We start from the raw sequence: 21,255 nt of genomic DNA, 5'->3' as shown, positions 1-21,255 counted from the left end.
CACCTCTTTTCTTCTTTTAGCTTGACTGGCTCTTTGTTACTGCTGATGCCTGTGTATGTATTTATCACAGGTGAGCCACATCTTTTAAATGGGAAAGATGAGAGCTCTCTTCAGTGTGTATTCCAATTGACCTTTTGTGAACAGTGCCCAAATTTAAACATCAGAGACGGTAAGTTATTGTAAGATACTTTTTTTGATTAAAGCAAAGCCCATTTACTATAAGACTAAAATAAATTATTGTAATTTCGTTAAGTTAAGCAAAATGTCAGCAGTCCCTGTTATAAGAATATTTTCACAATGCTGTGTGGAATTTTGTCAGCCGTCAAGTGATCAGTTTTCGGAGTACCATCGATGTTTTTTCTGAGAACAGAATTGTACTCTTGAAAACACAACAACACACATCTACGAAGACTGCTCCGTGTTACCTGTGACCCAGCAATATAAGGGTTGAGGCAGTTAAGCTGAACACCACTTTCAAATTTCAACCATTTCCACGTCGTGTGACATATTTCTTTTCTCTAAGTAAGGGTTTTTATCAGTACTCGCCTAACGCCTCTAAAGTCTTCCAGCAGCCATGAGGCCCTCTCCTCAATTCTCCCCCTCCCCCCCTCTTATATCGTAGTTTAGATAACGAGTAAACTTGCTCCTTCCAGGCAAAAACTTGTTTATTTTACGACCCCACCAAGTCTTAGAACAGGTTAAATAATGATTGGCCTTAGGGTGACGAGCTCGCCTTCTCAGCGTCTAGTGCGGTCGGAAGGTCAGGCAGAAATCGCAGGTGCAAGTTCTTATCTTTTAACATCAGGCTCAGTTTAGTTGTCCTTGAAAAGTGCGCATTGTTTACACAGTATGAGAGATTATATATATATATATATATATATATATATATATATATATATATATATATATATATATATATATATATATATATATATATATATATATATATATATATATATATATATATATATATTATATGTATGTATATATATATATATATATATATATATATATATATATATATATATGTATATATATATATATATATATATATATATATATATATATATATATATATATATATATATATATATATATATATGTATATACGAGTATATGTATATATATACACACACATGAACATGAAAAGTAGGTGATACTTTCGTTTTAAAGTATACGCCAAATCAGTTATATCCTATGATAATTTCGAAATCATAGCACAAGCCGGTGAGGAAACCTGCCACCTCGTATTAGAATCACACAGTTCCATCAGTGAAGAGACAGACTACTACTGCTCCTCTGAGTTTCTCTTGACAGATGTTTTCCTTTTGAGTGCACTTTCCAGGGTCAAATCTTGTTTCTGTTTTCAGGTGTTAGGTTCGTTTACAGCTTTTGTTTAGGGTTGTAGCCTCTATATTTAACCCGTCATTGCCTTGTATTTACTTCAGTTTCGTAATTCCTTTTTTACCCTGATGATGAAGCTGTACTTTGAAACATTGATGTAGGGTATGAAACAATATATCACCTTGTCAGTATATCTAATATATTTGAATGCGCATCTGGAAAACATTTACTAGTAGATCCTGTATATATATATATATATATATATATATATATATATATATATATATATATATATATATATATATATATATATATAATGACATTAACACGTGATTAGTTTATCACACATCACCGTAAGTGAAAAAATAAGGTGCTGGGTGTAGGTCTTGACTGGTTTCCACTTAAACGATGAGGACTGGCACATAGTGGTAAAATCACAATGAATATACTGAGGGAGACTGGAGGCACAAACATACCAACGGCTGGAGATTAAAGCTTCACACCTGACAGGTGTCACTCCACGCAATGTAGCATGGTTCAGGTATGTTGACGATGTAATTTGTGTATGGCAATGGAACGAAAATGGTTTTAAGAGCATTGCGCGTATGGTGCCTTAATATATTGATGGTGAAATAGATAAGATTAGGAATACTGGCAAGAAATTGAAATATCCTGACTGTGTTAGACATTGGATTAGATGCGGCAAAAAGACTTATTGAAACAAAAAAGAAACTTGCAACACAAAAAATGTTCTTGTACTACAGTCAAATAATAATTTGAAATATTTCCCCATCTTCATAAGAATTTTGGAGTTGATGTAGCCTTCAAGAACAATAAAACTGAAACATGCGTTTATGAAAAACTCTCCTGACGATACTAAAGATGTATATATAAAATTCCATGTAAGTCTTGTGATAACTTTTACATTGAAAAAACTGGAAAAGAGAACAAAACAGCATAACAAATGTGTACGATATGCACACGGTAACAGTGGAATGTGCCTTGGACTGCGTTTACCCTAAGGGGATGGTGAGGAGGAAAACAATTATAGCTTTTGGTCTAGCCATTGGTTGATCCCAAGGCCAATTGATCCTTTTCATTAAGAGACCCTTACTTTACTATAGAGCCAAACTTTGGCAATGTGTGAAATATAAGAAAAAAATCCCCCCAAGAAAAAATAAACGACCATTACAAATAAAGAAAAAGATGTAGATGTGACGAAACATTCCAAAATTATGAATTACATGATTTAATATTAGTATGACTTAAAGGAGAGAATTAACTGGAATTAGTTAATATTAAAATTTGTTTTAATTTTTGCTAGCACAGTATCTTTGTCTGATAACTTACCGTGTTCAAGAGTAGCGTGAACTCAACTCTATTTACAAGAAAACGAGGAAATACCACAGAGGATTTTAACAGATCAAGATCGAAGGAAAGGCTACCGATAATCCGCGAGTTACCTCCGAGAAACGGAAATACGTCAACAGTGAAAGGTGACTGGGGGGGGCCCCCTTTTGACTGACTTTGTTGGTTCACGTACAGCATAGGCATATTTTGTGAAAGCAAATTTTGCACATAATTTCATTATTTTTGTCGTATTTTCTTGAATCACTCTTACTGAGAGAGAGAGAGAGAGAGAGAGAGAGAGAGAGAGAGAGAGAGAGAGAGAGAGAGAGAGAGAGACCAATAAACAGAGCAAGACATAGGAAGGACAACCGCAGTGTTTGTATAGAACAAAATAGGTCAAGAATGTAAGTGAGAAGCACCTTGTCCCTTGGGAGGCAAGAGCGAAGAAACGACAGAGGCAGAAAGGGATCAAAACGAAGTGAGGTGCAGGCTCTGGGTCCTGGTGAGGTGAAGCGAAGCAGTTGACCTAACGGAATGATACTCTCTTCCCATTCTACAACACACATTGGCCGGTGTAGATTGGATTGCCAGTTTACTCCAAGTCTATGAAAATGAAGTTGAAGTATGGTTTTTGTAGAGGGTAATTACCAAGGTATTTTGGTCGTTTTTACGTGGATGAATGTTATGAGTAAATTTCATAGGCTGATAGGTAGGAGAGGAATGTGTCCATTTACGGTGAGTGATGAGCAGTATTAGACAGTAGGCTACTGATCGAAAGTACAAATGCTTAGAAAAACTTGACTTTACGTGGTGATTCTTTTTCTCCAGGAATTGCTTGGCATCGTAGAAAGAATACTTAATATCTATTGTTAGCTATTTTCAAGTACCTGTAGTTAAGAGAGGAGAAAAATGCAGTATTTGGTGTTTGATAACTTTGGATTTCAAACCACGAAGACCATATCGAAAGATGCAGTGTTTTACCACGAGAGTTAATACATCTGGGTTTGTACTGTTAAATGACTGAATATCATTTTAATCTAATTATATGCATTTCATCGATGATGATGTTCACATTTTGAAAGGTGTCCTTCAGAATGTGACTCGGCATTGCTAGATTTTCATTTGATGTTCAGCCGAGGGAAAAGAGCAGGTGTTTGCGATGGTAAGAATCGCCTAGAAAACCTTCTCCATAATTGAGAGCACAAGTGTTATGCTGTAGAAAAAAAACTTGATATACGTGCGAGGGCTCTCGCGATTGCTTAGTCGTAATTATGTACAGTTATGTACATTAAGCAACTAAATGAGAGTTTATCACCTCCTGCCGTCCATAGAGAAGTAAATAATGAAATGAGTCGGGTGTTTTTTTTTTTAAAAGAATGTACAAAAGAAACGTAATAAATTTCCACGCTGTACCTGATTGCTTAACATCAGCACCGATGCAGGTGTGTATTTGTGTTAGTACTTGCGCGGGCGCACGCACGGAAAGTTTCTGTTGCTTGTCCTTTGTTTCTTTGATGTCAGACAACGCAATTGCATTGCACCGTAAGATCTAGGTAAGGCTGATTTTGCGCAGAGATGACTAAAGATCATAAAACAGGTCTGTTAACGTCGAACTTCCGTCTCTGCTTTCGGAGATTAAATTCGGTGTTTTGACTAAGGGGAAAAAAAAAAAGAGTGTTGGGGAGGGGCTTTTGTGAACTTCTGTCATAATCTTAAGTGGTTCAGGAATTACAGAAGAATGGAGAAATCTCTCTCTCTCTCTCTCTCTCTCTCTCTCTTACACACAAACACACACACGCAGTAGTGAATTGAGTCCGACTCTCCCTCCCTAAAATAAATTTGATAGTTAGAAAATTACATGATCATATATATCTATCTATATATATATATTATAATATCTCTCTCTCTCTCTCTCTCTCTCTCTCTCTCTCTCTCTCTCTCTCTCTCTCTCTATATATATATATATATATATATATATATATATATATATATATAAATATATATATATAATATATATATATATATATATAATATATATATATATATATATATATATATATATATATATATATATATATATATATAGAGAGAGAGAGAGAGAGAGAGAGATAAATATAAATATAGATATATATATATATATGATGTATGTATATATATATATAGAGATATATATATATATATATATATATATATATATATATATATATATTATATATATATATATATATATATATATATATATATATATATATATATATATATATATATATATATATATATATATATGTATGTATGTAGTTTCCCTTTACAGGAGGTGGTTGTGAATAAAAGCAAAGCAACTGTCACTGTCATGTGAATACCGCACTTGCTGAATCATGGGTGAGCCTTCATCAGAAACCTTCCAAATCAGCCGCTCCATACACCTGTGCAGAAGGCTCGTAGCAGTCCTTAACCCCATGCACACACACACTCTGTAGTATTCACATTTCAAGTTGGTTCCCGTGCCCCTCATAAAACTTATGAAATAATGCTTTCTTTTCATCTGCCCTTCGTCCTCCACGTTTGCACAAGACCAAATCATCTCAGAAAGGACTGATCAATATGTTAAACATTTTACCACTTAATATGTGCCTCTATATTTCCCACCCTTTCAGTTCTTCTTTTGTAACATTTAATATGCCAGTAGTTGATTTTAACAGACTCGACTCTTTCTTTCATTCAAATTCAACATCCACCCATTAGTTCCATAGAGGAAAAGAGGCTTAACAATCCCCCCTAGTCTTCAAGACACTCCAGTTTCCTTTTAAATCTTTTCACACTGCTCTCTTCCTGCTTCTCTCATCCAGCCATCATCCGATATAATTACTCCCAGATACATTCCATAACTCCCTTGTTATCTAAGGTTTGGACACTGTTGGCAAGACATCTAGGCACTTATGCTGAGAGTATTCGTCTTTTCCTGGTGTGTAGTTTGGCTTCTGCAAGGGCCTGGAAGCTTGTGGTGCCCTCTTCAATTTCCCTAGATTCTGGTAATTGAAATCTGCATGATTGGTCTTGACTTCATTGCTGCTTTTGACTTTATTAAACATAAGGCCTTTTATTCCAACTTGGATAGATGGGAGTTAGTAGGCCGTTTTATTAGTGCCATTACTGAATGAAAGACAGATTTCTTGGCCCCTTACTCTCTGTATTATATATATACAATATGTGTTTTGCTTAGAAAACAAACTTTTCACTTAAGGGATGATACTGCTTTCTATGCGCCAATCCCATCTCCTGAGTTTTGGCTAAAAGTAGTGCAGAGTGCAAGTTAAGGGAGAAGTTCAGTCGTAACAAAACTCAGTTTATGAATGTTAGCAGGCTTAGGAGATTGATCGTCACCATCGAGATAATGTATTGTCATTGACAGTGTTTCTTGACTGCATGCATTATTTAAAATTCGTGGTTTTATTCTGGATTGCAAATTCGTTTTTAAGAAACATAGCCGGTCGCTTTCTTCATTTGCACAAAAAATAGGTATGTGGAGAAAATTTTTCAAGATTTTTAGAGGCCTGTCTATCCTGAGGAAATGTTTTAAGTCTTTTATTCTTCGATGTTTTGAATTGCTCCCCTTTTTGGTCTTCAATAGCTGAACATGTTAAATTGTTGGCCAGATACTTGAGTTCCATTAAATTTCTTATTCCTGATCCAAATATTAATCTCTTACACCATCGGTCATTGTGCAGCATGTTTTATAAGACTTTTTTTATCATTCTGAACATACTTTGTATTCAGTTATTCCCAAAATATACCGTCCAACACATAGAATTAGTTTTATTCCTGTTGTGAATAAATAGTGCAATGATCTTCCTGATCCTGTAGTTGAATTGTTATGATTTCAGAAATTCAGATTTGATGCAAATGCTTTTTCCATTAAACATGCTGGCATGAGTTTTACTTATATTTAACTGGCGTTTAATGTATTTACAATGTTATATATCTTATGTGTTGTTATTAAGCCTGTTTGTTTTTCTTTGATATTTCTCGCAGAGTTTATCCTTAGCTTCTCAGTTTCCTATTCTGTACTTGGCTCCTTTTCTTGTTTGGGCCCTTGGGAGTTATAGCGTTATGCTTTTAACTAGTAGATTAGTTTCCGACCCTGTATTCCTTGTAGATGACCCTGCAATAGTAATTATTGTCAACCCTTGTAGTGGAATGGTGTTGTGGATAATTAAGAAAGTCGTATTAACTTGTGCGCTACTTGGAAAACATTGAACATGTCTTAGAACCGAAGATGGCAGCTGCCACCATCTTGGCTAATGAACAATTTCTAATTTTTAGTTTTAGTTCCGATAGTGTAGTGTCATGAGTTACCCGTTTTTTGGGGGGTTTTCTGGAATGGGGAGACCATTTCTGAAGTTAGTTTTTTTTTATTCAGGGTCAAGGTTATTTCTAAAATGCTGTAATGATCAGACATTACAATTATTGTCAGGGACTGAACAATCCTCAAGATAAAGTGCCAAAGACAATCAGTCATATGTTCTGGCATCGTATAATTTCTGGCATTTCATATATAATATAATATTACCAGTCCTATTATACTATCCTGGTAATCTTCATTGTTGTCATTATCCCCATCTCAAAGTAGCTCTTCTTCATCAGTAGTGTTCATATGCTTGACAGTGAAATGACTGTAACAGGCGTTTCCTCCCTCACACTTCCAGCAATTAGTACAGGAAAGACCTGCATTGTTGCAACTACAGTGTTCACTAATGCATGCTTTTCCATCTGCAGTGCAACTGCAACTCACTACATCCTGAAGACAATGTTGGGACAGTTGGGATGATGAAGAAGCCTTCAGTATTCCAACCAAACTTAGAAAGGTCTTGAGCTTCGTCAGGTAGATCCTGTTGGTTGCTGCTCTCCACAAGAGCATGTGATGGCAAGCTCGGAGCACATATAGCTGCAGGTTGGCATCATTTGGTGGAAGTTTCTTCAGTGATGGTGATCAGAAGAAATAGGTACGAGCATCATTCATTGCTGTACAACTCTCTTGCACCTAGAGAGGTAGGAAAGAGCTGTCTGGAGTCGTTTTGAACTGATCATGGGTAGCACCGGGCTGTCCAAGCACTTCATCAAGGCCTGGCACATCTTTGTCCAGGAGCCTTTTCTAAATGGTTATGACACTGTATCTCAGCCTTATAAAGCATGGAGACACACAAGCTGGCTGCACTTTCTTTGGCCTAAACACTGAATGGTTTCATTGATGTCCAGGATATCACCATTTACACTTTTCCATTTAAGTCTCTGATGTGATTCCCATTCTTGATGTCAGATACAATAAGAGAACAAATATGTCTGTCACCACTGAGGATGCAAATGGTCTTGGCACCATCTATAGCAGCCTTCATCTTGTAGCTGCAGATAGTAATGCCTGCCTCAGCATAGGTGACTATGTAGTCCCAATTATTGACAAGGTAGATATTGTGTAGCATTGTTAAAAATGGTTTTACAACATAGAAGGGGTTTGTGCTGTGGAAAGTCGAAGGTATGACAATGAAGTTCCCAGTTCAAAGGATCATGACCAGACAAGAAGAGGGAGAACTAAAGAAGTCCAGCTTAACACACACACACACACACACACACACACACACACACACACACACACACACACACACACACTTCCATGTTGTAACGCCATTCTTCACAGTGGCCACATGACGTGGAACAGCAGCTGTCCAGCATCAACCAAAATGGTGCCTGGAGAAGGTGGATTTGTGATAGAAACTCAGAGACTCTTGACAAGCACGGCCTTCGCACCCTTCCTCAAGCGACCATGCTCATCAATAAGGGCTAGAAGAACTGCACTAAGTTCGGACAGTAAGATGTTAGATTCTTCCATAAACAACAGCTTAATGAATAGTGTCTCAACATTATTGACAGCCTATCCTTTCACATTTCCTGCTTTTTTCAATACCTTCTTGAGCAGTGGAAGTCATAGCTCAAGGAAGCAGATAATTCCTCACTGTGCTTATTCCCAATAGCCAGAGTATCATGCATGTTAACTGTGCTGGGTGCCACTTGACCATTCGTGATATTGCACAGACCTTGATGCTGCTCGTTGAAGGGGTGCACAACTGGTCAAGTTATGCTGTAGTCTTCCTCCAGTCACCCTCATCCAGTTTTCTCCTTTCTCCATCCTCCTGCTTGTTCTTGTCATGTTCACTTCCATGTTATACCCAATGGTAATGTCAATTTGGGCGCATATACTTACACTATTGACCCACACACCCATGTTTCACAAAAATAACTTAAGAAATGGTCTCAGCACCCCGAAAATCCAGGAAAAGATTTATTAGATGACCGATTAGGATTATTAAGTAGTGCAGTTGAAATTGCTCATAATCCATGATGGTGGCAGACGCCATCTTGGATTCTGAGAAATGTTTAATGTCACTGAAGTAGCTAATTTGAATTTCTTACATATGTAGAACATATTTCTGCAAGAAGAGGTTACCAGGAGTTAACATTGCTGTACCAGCATTTTGTCACTGACCATAACGCCTCATCTTGGCTTGTAACAGTATATAAAACTTGAAGCTTTAAACTTAACGGGAATGGCTCCGAAGAAGATATATGACAGTTGTCACCTTCAAGCTTTCCATTTGAAGATGAATCGGTTTGACATCATGAAATGCATTGATCTTTCTTATTAAGAACTATACTAGTAATGACCATGATTATTTCCAGGTAAATCAGCAAAATTTTAACTTATTGTTAAATGAACATGAATATTTTTGACGACGCATCGCTTGCAGAAAGGTGAAATGTTTTGTTGATGTGTCTTCCTTAAGATGAAAGGGGTCAAAATATGAAATTCAAGGCTTTGACTTTATTTTTGTTGTTAAATTAGGCTTAGCTCTTGAGTTCCCCTTTCCATAGTTTTTGATGAATCCAAAGTTTTCGTGGGGTGGAGACAGATATAATCCCGGTGACCCAATTGTACTTAAGCTCCTTCTTTTCAGAGGTATTTAAACTACAACGGTATCGGAACTTCGTAGATGATCCAGTATGTCAAACTCATTGACTGAATTCACTTTTAGTAAGGACAACCTGTTTACCAATTGTTTTTAACAAGATGAAAATGTGATGGCATCGTCAACTGCTTTCTCAATTATTACGAAAATGATTTGCAGAATATTTAAATGCCACACAGCTTTCGGCAGTTTCAGCAGAAATTTCTCTCTCTCTCTCTCTCTCTCTCTCTCTCTCTCTCTCTCTCTCTCTCTCTCTCTCTCTCTCTCTCGTAAATCTCCACGACCGACGAGCAGACGTTCCCAGCTACTATCATCACCAACCAACGGTTTATGGTAACTTTTGGTAACAGGTGTCCCTGGGAGGGGAGGTGGCAGTATCAGGGACGAAGAAGACGCAAGTGCTCAGTACCAGACCAGTTTGCCTCGACCGACAGTGTCCTTTAAAAGATGTGGACCAGTCAAACTTTTGGAATTATTCAGTCTAATGATCATAGCTCGTGTTTTAGCAAGTTGCTTATTAGTTGGCAAGGAGAGTTCGTATTAGACATTCTCGCCGCTGAATTACGGTGTAGATAGAAATAGTAATGGCCCTGTATGTATGTACATATGAATGTATGTACATATATATATGTATATATATATATATATATATATATATATATATATATATATATATATATATATATATATATATATATATATATAATGTTTATGTATTTAGAATCTACTGGTCACTTTTACCAGTCATAGTCAAGGTAATAGCCACAATGCCCTCTTAACTTCTCGAATTCTTCGAGCTTTTTGGATACGCTTGTCACCACAAAGCCTTTGGATCCAAGGGCAAGAAATATGAAGAAATTATGATGTCCGGCAGAGGATAAATGAACCCTCGTCCCATAATCAGAACGAGGTCACGTTGCCGACCAGATTATGGGACACGAGTTCGTTTTCCGCTACCGGACATCATAATTTCTTCATATTTCTTCACTTGTATCCAAAGGCTTTGTGGTGACAAGCATATCCAAAAGCGCAAAGAATTTGAGAAGTTAAGAGGGCATTGTGGTTATTATAATTATTAACATATATGTATGTATATATGTATGTATGTATGTATGTATGCATATATATATGTGTGTGTGTATATGTATAAGATATATATATATATATATATATATATATATATATATATATATATATATATATATATATATATATATATATATATATATATATATATATATATATATTTATATATATATGTCTGTACGTATGTATGTATGTATGTATGTATGTATGTATGTGTGTCTTTTACTGTAATCTGACAGGACACTATGAAGATAAAAGGCCCATGAAAACACTATATAAGCTACAGGTTGCAACAATATATTTCGAATACTTCTGTATTTCTGCTCTACCCACCGTACATTGTCGAGAAGGCTATTAACAAAACGAACAAAATCTACTACAGAACTCCCACAAACAACAAACAATAAATTTCAACGACAAAATAAGGCTTCCTACGTCGAGAACATCAAAAAATCAACGGAACACCTCAGTTCTAATAATTCCATTTATTTTCATGACCCCAAATCCATCTGAAGTTCACCCATTTATGTATACTTAAATAAAAAAGGAGCTGACGCTGGTGTTTATTAGATACCATGCAGTAACTGTAATGAATTTGACGTTATGGAGACAGGTAGATCCATTTCACAAAGATAATTGAGCATAAAAGATCAGTCCGATATGCTTCAGAGAGTTTGGGAATTTTCGTATATATTAGGGATAAATGCCATACTATAAATTGGAGTGGGGCTGGGCTGGTTTTCAAAAGTAACTCCCCGCACAAAGGGAGATTCTGGATCTGCCATTATCAGTCAAACTAATAATGTAAATCCGTCAGGAGGACATTGGAAATCGGATTTCACCGACGACTCAATCTTAAGCAGGTGTTCCAGCGGACACGCCCACCAGATTCGAGGCAGGCGGGAGTTAACAAGGACCAAAACACAAGGGAATAACATCTTCCATCCATCCTAGGTCAGTGGCCATCTACATACCCTGTACGTTGTATTTGCCACACCTGCATATGCTGTATAAATGTACCATATGTACATATTTGACTTGTGAGCAGGAATACAGAAGTATTCGAAATACATGGTTGCAATGTTTATATAGCGATGGGACTCTAATGAATGAGTCTGAAGCTTTTACTATACTTGTTATAACTTTTGACTCACAACTTACTTTTGTGAAGCATGTACTGAAAGTGTCAGAAAATGCCGCACGAAGTTAGGTATAGTATATAAGGCCTCATATATCTGTAATAGTGATAAAATCAGTGCAATCTGTTTTAGGTCATTTGTCCTTACTTTACTAGAATACTGTTCTATGGGGTGGATGTTTGCTTCTGCCAGAGATTTATCTTTCTAAGATGGAGTGGTTCGTGGTGGTAGGTTTTTGTTTCTTAACATTATGACCTTGGACCATTGACGGATGGTCTCCTCTATAAATTTTTCATAAGTTATGTTGTAACAGATCTTTCACATTCTGAATTGATCCCTGTTCCTCTTCTCCTACCGAGAGCAACCAGATTTGCTGACCAGCAGTACTAATATGCAGTAAATGTGCCTCGCCGTCGAACTTCTCAGTTCCAGAGGTCCTTTATTCCTCACACCTTTTGACTATGGGGCAGTCTCCTTGAGGACGTTGTGCAATTGGAACCTCAAAAGTTCAAGGAAAGATGCAACACATTGTTACCCTAAAACAACTCACCTTGTATTTTAATTTATTTTTTATTTATTTTTTTAATAACCGCTCTCTTCTTTTTGTATTTCCCATTACTTTCTTTTATTTCTTTCTAATGAACACCATATTCTTTGGAAGCTTGAATTTCAAGTCAGTGGCCCTGAATATTATATATATATATATATATATATATATATATATATATATATATATATATATATATATATATATATATATATATATATATATATATATATATATATATATATATATATATATATATATATATATATATATATATATATCCATATATATATATATATATATATGTTTATTATATATATCTATATTAAGAATATAATTTATATCTCATATTTCTATATATGTTATCTATATATATATTATATATCTGAGATATATATCCCTATATATATATCGTATTATATATTATATAAATATATTATTATATAATATATATACTGGAATATATATGGAATGATACACTATATATATAATATTATATATATTGATAATATATTATATATATATATATATATATATTATATATATATATACTGTGGTCATATAAATGGATTTATATCACACTATATATATCAATATAATATTATATATATAGGAAGTACAGTTTCATAAACCAGCATATATATATTTATATATATTATATATATATATATATATATAACCCCTATTGTCATCAGGCAAATATATAAGGTATATATATATATATAATTATATACAATACAAGTATATATAGTATATAAGATATATATTATATATATATATATTATATTATATATATTCCAGGACAATGTATATATATTCCTATATATATATATAAGAGCATTACATTATATTAGAATCCTGGAATGGTATATAAATATATAAACATATTAAAACGGAAAATATGCATAATAATAAATTATATATAGGGTTTCACTATATATATATAATTATATATATCCATTATATATATATATAAAACGGTAAAATGTTATTATATTATCTTACTATATTCAGTGGTCATCATAATATATATATCCTATATTAATATATGTCTTATTATATAATACACAGCTATATATTATATATATATATATATATATAAATCGATATGAATATATTATCCTATATATTCCTATATATATGTATATATTAAATATATATATTATATAACACATTATATATATATAATTATATCCCTATGGGATATATGATATATATATATAGTATATATTATATATATATAATAACCCTTCCTATATATATATATATATATATATATATATATATATATATATATATATATATATATATATATATTATATTATATATATATATATATATATATATATATATATATATATATATATATATATATATATATATATATATATATATATCCCACCCTGGGTTCTAACTGAGCATTGAAGCTATTTTAAGAACAGAATTTAGCATCTCACCTTTCTTGAGATGTTTCTGGTAGCTGTGGCCTTATCTGAGACAGCAGATCCCTTCTCTTTTCGTCATCACTAAACCTATCTTTACACAAAGGCCTACTGGAATGCCTACTGGAATGAGACACTGATGTACAAAACTAGGCTTTATTGACAAATTTAACGGAAGCAACTCTGCAGAAACTGTGGTCATGAAATGGAGTGACTCACACTCGCTATCAAAGGAACACATTACTAGAGGAAGTACAGTTTCACAAACCAGCATAGATATTTTATTATGCCAAGCAATTCTAGTGAATAATCCCTTTGTCATCAGGCAAAGTAATAAGGTCGTAATGACCACAATACAAGTCATATAGTCTGCAAGAGTAATAACACCACTTCCAACTAGTCGTCCTTCCAGGACAATGTTCGAGATTCCTGTAGGAAGAGCATTACATTATATTAGAATCCTGGAATGGTGTATAAAAGATAAACACTTAAAACGGAAAAATGCATAATAAAAAACAGAAGGGTTTCACTGCAACGTAAAATAGGTATTCCATATAATGTCTGAAAACGGTAAAAGTGTTATTGGGTTATCTTACTCACATTCAGTGGCCATCAGGAAACCGTTCCTCGCAGTGAATGTCTTATTCACAAACACAGCTCAAAAGAGCGATCACTAGCCACAAATCGAAGTGAATACCCATCCTATGGTTCCTCTATAATGTACACGTTAAAGAGCGCACGTATGAACACATTCTCTTGACAACCCCTCCCTTGGAACATGACGTCACCGTCCAGTTCAGTGTTCGAAGAACCCTTCCTACAGATATCACAAGGTTTCCAGCAATCTGTCACGTTTCTCCCATGCGCTTAAAACGCATGGCTCTCTCTGTATCTAACTGAGCAAAGCAGAAATGCATTCATCAGGCATTCCTCGGCGCCGACTACAGAGGAAGCGCCCTGCCAGGTCATCATATGTCTCTTCCAAAGGTCACCCCCGTGACTGTTACATATATATATATATATATATATATATATATATATATATATATATATATATATATATATATATATATATATATATAAAGTTAAAGTCCTCCTGCACCTCTGTAGGCTCATAGGGCAGGCACTGATCGCCTGTTTTTTAGGCCAACAGCCAGTGAGGGACAGGTCCCAATGCGTATGACATGTGGCCAGTGTGTCGCTAGGCCCACTGTTTAACTCCTCAGCCCGAGGGCTGGTACCTATTCTCCTACTGAACCTCGGGTTTTTCCGGACTGCTAGGTTGACGGGCTGCCGGGATTTTTTGCAGTGGCGCAATCCAAGTCATCAGTGAGCGGTGGGATTTGAACCCCGGCCCTCTTGACTGGTAGCTGGGAATCATGCCACTACGCCACCACGTAACTCTTCTAGGAGAAATACACTTCGAAATCAAACCAGCAGGTGAAAGGGTCCTTTTGCCTTGGCAGGCAACCCTTCTAAGAGGTTACTTTGAACACAATCTTTGTTCTCCAACCTTGGACTGTGCCATAGCCATTGTACCATGGCCTTCCATGGTCTAGGGGTTTAGTTCTCTTGCTTCAGGGTACAATCAGGCATTTTTCTTCTTTTTTGGTGTACTTTCCTGTTTTTTTGAAAAAGTTTGTAGGACAGGCTGGTGAGAAAGCAAAAGTTCTTCTTTACATAATCATTCCCTTTAAGCTTTTTATAATTCTAAATCCATCCTGACTACCCTCTCCCAGTTGTTGTGGCAAACTTGGTGGGTTTACTTTTCTTACAAAGTGTCTCGGCTCCACCCCATCAACTTCTAGGCTTCCTTTAATGACATATGGTCAGATATGTTTTTCCTTTCAATGGAATTATTGTAAATACTGTAATGTAAATACTGTTGTTGATTTTGTTTTTTGTTCTGTTGATTATTACCATGTTGCTGTTGTTAAGAGTCTGTTTATTAGTTTTACTACTGATTATTACCATGTTGCTGTTGTTAAGAGTCTATTTATTAGTTTTACTACTGATTTTATGTTGTTAATTTTAATTCTTTTGGGAGACATTGACCTGAACCCTGGGCCTGCTACTTATAACTGTAAGAAAAATTGTAAAGTTCTTTACTCAAATATTCGAGGCTAAACGTTAAATTTTCGTGATCTCCAGAGTTGTGCCCTTAACTACAATTTGATGTTTTTATCTGAGACCTTTGTAAGTGGTAACAAGTCAGAGGTTGAGTTTGACTTATTTATAGTTGTAACATCCCGCATGCACAAGGGATGTCTGTATACACTAAATCCAGATGACCTGTCTATCTTTAAAAAAACTTGAATTGTAGTTGCCATGGGAAGGGTTATTTCAAGGATGAGAATGTACTTGTGAAAATGGCCGTTGAAGATGTAAAAATGGCAGTGCAGAGGATGAAGAATGAAAACATAGCAGGAGGTGATGGTAGTACAACAGAGATGCCGCTGTACATTGGTATGTTATGAAACAGTAAGTAAATGGGAAAAGTTGTGCATCACATACGAGGACCAAAATAATGTCTGTAGTAGAATCAATAGCAAAGCAGTGTGGAGGTTTTGAGGATGAATGGTATTGGAGATACAGTGTTCAGTTGTTGATGGGAATGAATTTTTTTAGAATATGCAGAAAGGAATTACTGGTAGGATGCAAAAGCGGGTCTTAGACAAAAATTTTATATTATCTGTAGTTTTTGAATATTTTTATGAGTGAGGTGAAGCAGGGAGTCATGGAAGATAAAAATGCAAAGTTGTGGGCCAAGAAAATGGGCTGTGACTGCGACTCTAGAATGCAGATGATGCTGTAATAATTGAAGCAGAAAAGAGTAGGAGTGTTACAGTATTTTGCAAGAGGAGTAAACTCTGAGTAATTGTCAACAGCGTACAGCTAGGAGGACAAATGGAAACCAGGAAGGAGCAGCAGTCATTGTTAATATGGATGGCAGAAAATTGGAAGCATTTATGCCATATGTTATATTATAAGAGATGACGGTAGGATTAGAGACGCAAGTCACACAGACCACCTTCCAGGAGTCTAATGGGAAGCAAACAAAAGTCTCTCCCTGGCAAAAACGAGTATTTTTCGAAGAGTGTTCTGTAGATTTGGGTCTGAGTATTGTATGGTGATGGTTCTGAAATTTGTGTACAGCCTACAAGAAACGAGAAAGTGTCCTTTTTAATCTAAAGCCAACTTAATTTCACTACAAGATGCGCAATGTAATTAATCTAAGAGAAAAAGTTGATTGTTTAAGTAATGTTGATAGTAACATTTCGAATCTATCAAAGAATTTGAGGAAGCTTGTAAAATGGAAAATGATTATTCTTGGTATATCCTGCTCTGTAAGTATACATACCATCATATGATTCCAGGCATTTGACGAAAACCACGTCATCAGAATGTTAGAAAAAATAGGTTATGCCTTTCTATTAAGTGAATGTAGGAATTTTATTAGTTAATGTTGCAGATAAATATGGCAGTATAATGTATTTTGATGGTGGATACTCAAGTAGCTTGAATATCATTATCATTTTTGCTGCTTTTCTGACCATGTACCATGTTCATAGCTTAATGCTGGCTCTGCTAGCCAAGAACCAAGTTTCGTAAACAGAGGGTTTTGAGCTATTTCCTATAAAACATGTTGGTGATAACCTGTCATTGTCCAACCATTTTACACAATAGTCTCGTTCTGTTGTAACTTTTTTGCCAACTGTGACTATCTTAAAGCAGTCAAAATTGCATTCTTCGTTGCAGGCACGTTCGCTGCTGACGGAAGAGTTGGGAGATAGAGAGCTGTCTCCACTGATTGCAAGCAAGATGGCTCGTATTCACGCGCTAAATGTTCCCATCAGTAAAGAACCTTCATGGCTATGGAACACTATGGAGAAGTAAGTTCTGTACTTATTCTGACATTTGTTACTTTTGAAAAGCATCTGCTATGCAGATTTTGCATATTTTCTTAATTTTATTGAAAGAAATGTCATCATTGTAAAAGAAATTGAAATTAAAGAAAACACTCTATTTTTTAATGCGGAGAAAAAAAAAAGCCAGCCAAAAGTAAATAGGGTAAACAAAAAACTCCAGAATTAAGAGCAGTAAGACTGGGGAATGAGATGACTGACCTCGTTAGAATTAAAAAAAAAAAGTGGTACTGCAAAAAAAAAAAAAAAAATTAAACAAAAATTAAACAGGAACAGACATGAAAAGTTGTGTCAGTTTTTGGTTTACAAGATCAGGGAAAGAGAACAGTCCTTCGAGGAATAGAATTAATAAGTCTTGCAACTGAATTTGCATAATACTGTAAGCATTAATCATGCCACTCTACTTGGTAAATTTTTTAGTTTTAGTTGTGTCTTAGGTAGATTATGATAGTTACAAAAGTGCACTCTATTGAGGGCACAGCCACAAATTTTTTAATAGAACACTCGTCAGGATATTTTTTAACAATTCAGTATTAAGGTCTTGGCCTGTAACCCTTAGAACATTATTGATTTCAGTAGTGAAAGGCAAACTGCAGTCCGGCTGGACACAAAGGCACAGACCTTTTTAGTACAGTAACCAGAACTGGATTACTGTTTGTATTCAGCCGGATATTGCAAAGTTATTTTCTTTCCCACCAACTTATATTTAGTCTGTAGAATGTGATTACCTAAAAGCTGACTGGCTATCAAGCAAACCATTTACCCTTTCCAGATGATTGATTAATTGTTCAAGAGCCACATATTCTAGCATTTTAGACATAAATGTTAAATTTGATACATCTATATGAACGTAAGTTTTGATAATCAGATGCATCTTTCAAAACTGGCGTAATAATAGCCACTTTCTCAGATGCAGGGTGTTTGTATTACTTGGAAATTAGATGTGCACATAAACTTGGTTCCAGACTGTTACTCCTGGTCAGAAATAGCTCTTTTTAAGTTTGGTTCTGGCCATAATTATCATAAAATATCCGGCTGGAACAGGAACTTTTATTTTACATCAAAGCAGTTATCATACTCCATATGTGGTTATATTTTAAAAACATTTATTCGAAAACATGCAAGACAAACATCAAGTAATCAACCAGTTTATCAACCATTGGTAATATATGAACAAATATGTGCCTTCTCCATCAATATGCTGAAACTGAAAGTTAACCGAGTGCATTCACTTGCTAGGATCTGCGAGTTCAAAATATTTTAAAAAAACATTTATTCAGCGCCTGTAAACATCCAAGAAACTGAAACATGACAACACTTGCTGGGAGCTGTGGATAACAATGACAAGAGTAGTACAGAATTTAACAATCAACCATTGCTGTTGCATTATTAGCATATTTGAACAGTAACAAAAACTTCTGAACCGATATTTTCCTGCATAATGTCCTCCTCCTCATCTTCACTGTAGCACCTCAGGTCACGATGAATGTTCTCTTGTAAGATGCAATTCAGTACTGTTTATTGATGTTGTCACGAGGCTTGTTGATAGCTTTTGGACCTTCATTGTAATAATGTTCTTACATCTCCAGACTACTTCGAATGTCATCTAACAGCCATGATTTTACTTGCTCCTTCTTATCTTTCATGAACATTGTTAATAGCTTCTCATTCCAACTGTTTTCTAGTTCCATTCTGGCCAGTTCTGGTTCTGGTTGGAATTTTTCTGGTGCATTGCTATTAGAAATGTTGACATTTATAACTTTGACCATAAGATTAGTAAGGCATGAAAATGATCCCCCCCACTCAGCAAATTCTGATATTGGTATCAGATCAGGTACACAATTTGTTTTCTTTACCTTTTTAGTAATAATCCTAATAATATCATCGTTGTTAAACTTTTAAATCACACACTGGTATCAGGTTCGTTACCTGATTCAGCATTTCAACAAAATGCTACACTCAAATTTCAAGGAAAGTATCAGCCAGCTCTAGATTAATGAAACCATGAGGGAGATTTTGTTACTTAACATTACCAGTAAAATCAGTAATAAATCTATATAATTGATTCACATCCATTGGTGCTCCTTGAATTTTCTGATTATAATATTCGGTTTTCCTCTTTCTTACCAAGTCATTGTAACAGTTCTTTACTATTCTGTTCTTTCTCTCTCTATTTTCAAAGTCTCACCATTGAACTTTAAGGACTGTTACGTATTTTTCCATCAACAGGTACACAGTATTCATTTTTACTCACTCATAAGACGTCTTTCAAAATCTGTTTAAGATGGTTCTATGTTACCATGATAATAAGGAATATTTATATTTTCATTTATTTTCTGAATCACTTCATTAGTGAAAAATGCAGAGGAAAGTTTGATGTATTCCTAATCTTGTTTATTTTATTGATTGACTTGTTTTTCACCACTGGTATTCTAAGTGTTGTAAGCATGTAAGCTTCCAAGCTTCACTGCTTAAGCCAGTTCAGCTGTAAGGTTTGGCAGCCAATCACAGAGTTCTCTCATGGTCACTCATTAAGACATCAGTTGCATTATCCGTCACTCAGTCCCAACCGCATACTGGTCAGCAACCTCTTAAATCCACATGGCTTATCAAAATAGGTCAGATCCTGTGAATAAAATCAGTTTCCTAGAATTCTGTGTATGATTTTCCTTATGTACTGGTGACATTGGAGAGACATGGTAGACAAGCATGCTTCTCTCACGAACATCCTGGCAATTAAAAGACTAAAAATGGCCATGCCCTACCAATAAATTGCCACTAATGGACTAAACAGCTTGCTCAAGTTCTGGCTTCACTCTTTGAGAGAGAAAATAGGTTGTCCTCCACTAACTTTATAGTCACCAACTAGCAGCAGCCATGCCTACCAATACAAAAATTCACTAATGGACTAAATATGGCACCCCAGCTATGGTTTGCTCTAGAGAGAGAGCTCAAAGTCATCCTTGGTAGACCCAGCATAGGTTTTGCATCAACCCTGCAATTTGGGGCTAAGTTTGGCCGTACTAGCCAATCCAAAAACATAGCGTTAAAGTTTTTGCTCCATCCTCAAGAAAGCTAAAAAATCATCTCATTAGCACTGTAAACCCTACATGGTTCTCACTCTTAACCCCTCAACTAATTGAATAACTACGGTGTTGCCTACTGCTGTAAGACAATCTGGTAAGGAAATCATCACAGGATGTCCACACTCAAATGAAGAAGCAAACTCAGATGCCATAAATCTCCACCTACCTCGATGCCATAAATCTCCACCTACCTCCCACCTTGACAACTGAACCATCTTTCTGGGTCTGGAGAGCAAAGATACAATTCCAGTTCCACTGCTATATAAAAGTTCAACAAAAAAGGCAAACTGTTTCGAGCTAATTCCAGACACCCTCTTCT

The 21,255-nt window shown here is 35.3% G+C and overlaps 1 protein-coding gene across 4 annotated transcripts in view; it reads left to right on the top strand.

The window, feature by feature from the left end:
- Window positions 1-21,255, top strand: part of LOC136838614 (choline/ethanolamine kinase) — a 125,463-nt gene that overhangs the window by 80,947 nt on the left and 23,261 nt on the right. For all 4 annotated transcript variants that reach the window (XM_067103882.1, XM_067103880.1, XM_067103881.1 and 1 more), the window contains one exon: window positions 17,684-17,817. In XM_067103882.1, coding sequence (XP_066959983.1) covers window positions 17,684-17,817 — 134 coding nt within the window. The remainder of the gene's footprint in view (window positions 1-17,683; window positions 17,818-21,255) is intronic.

Source organism: Macrobrachium rosenbergii, chromosome 5 (assembly GCF_040412425.1).
Source record: "Macrobrachium rosenbergii isolate ZJJX-2024 chromosome 5, ASM4041242v1, whole genome shotgun sequence".
Lineage (NCBI taxonomy): Eukaryota > Metazoa > Arthropoda > Malacostraca > Decapoda > Palaemonidae > Macrobrachium > Macrobrachium rosenbergii.
The sequence above is the reverse complement of the archived record's forward strand: the minus strand, read 5'-3'. Positions and strand labels throughout refer to the sequence as shown.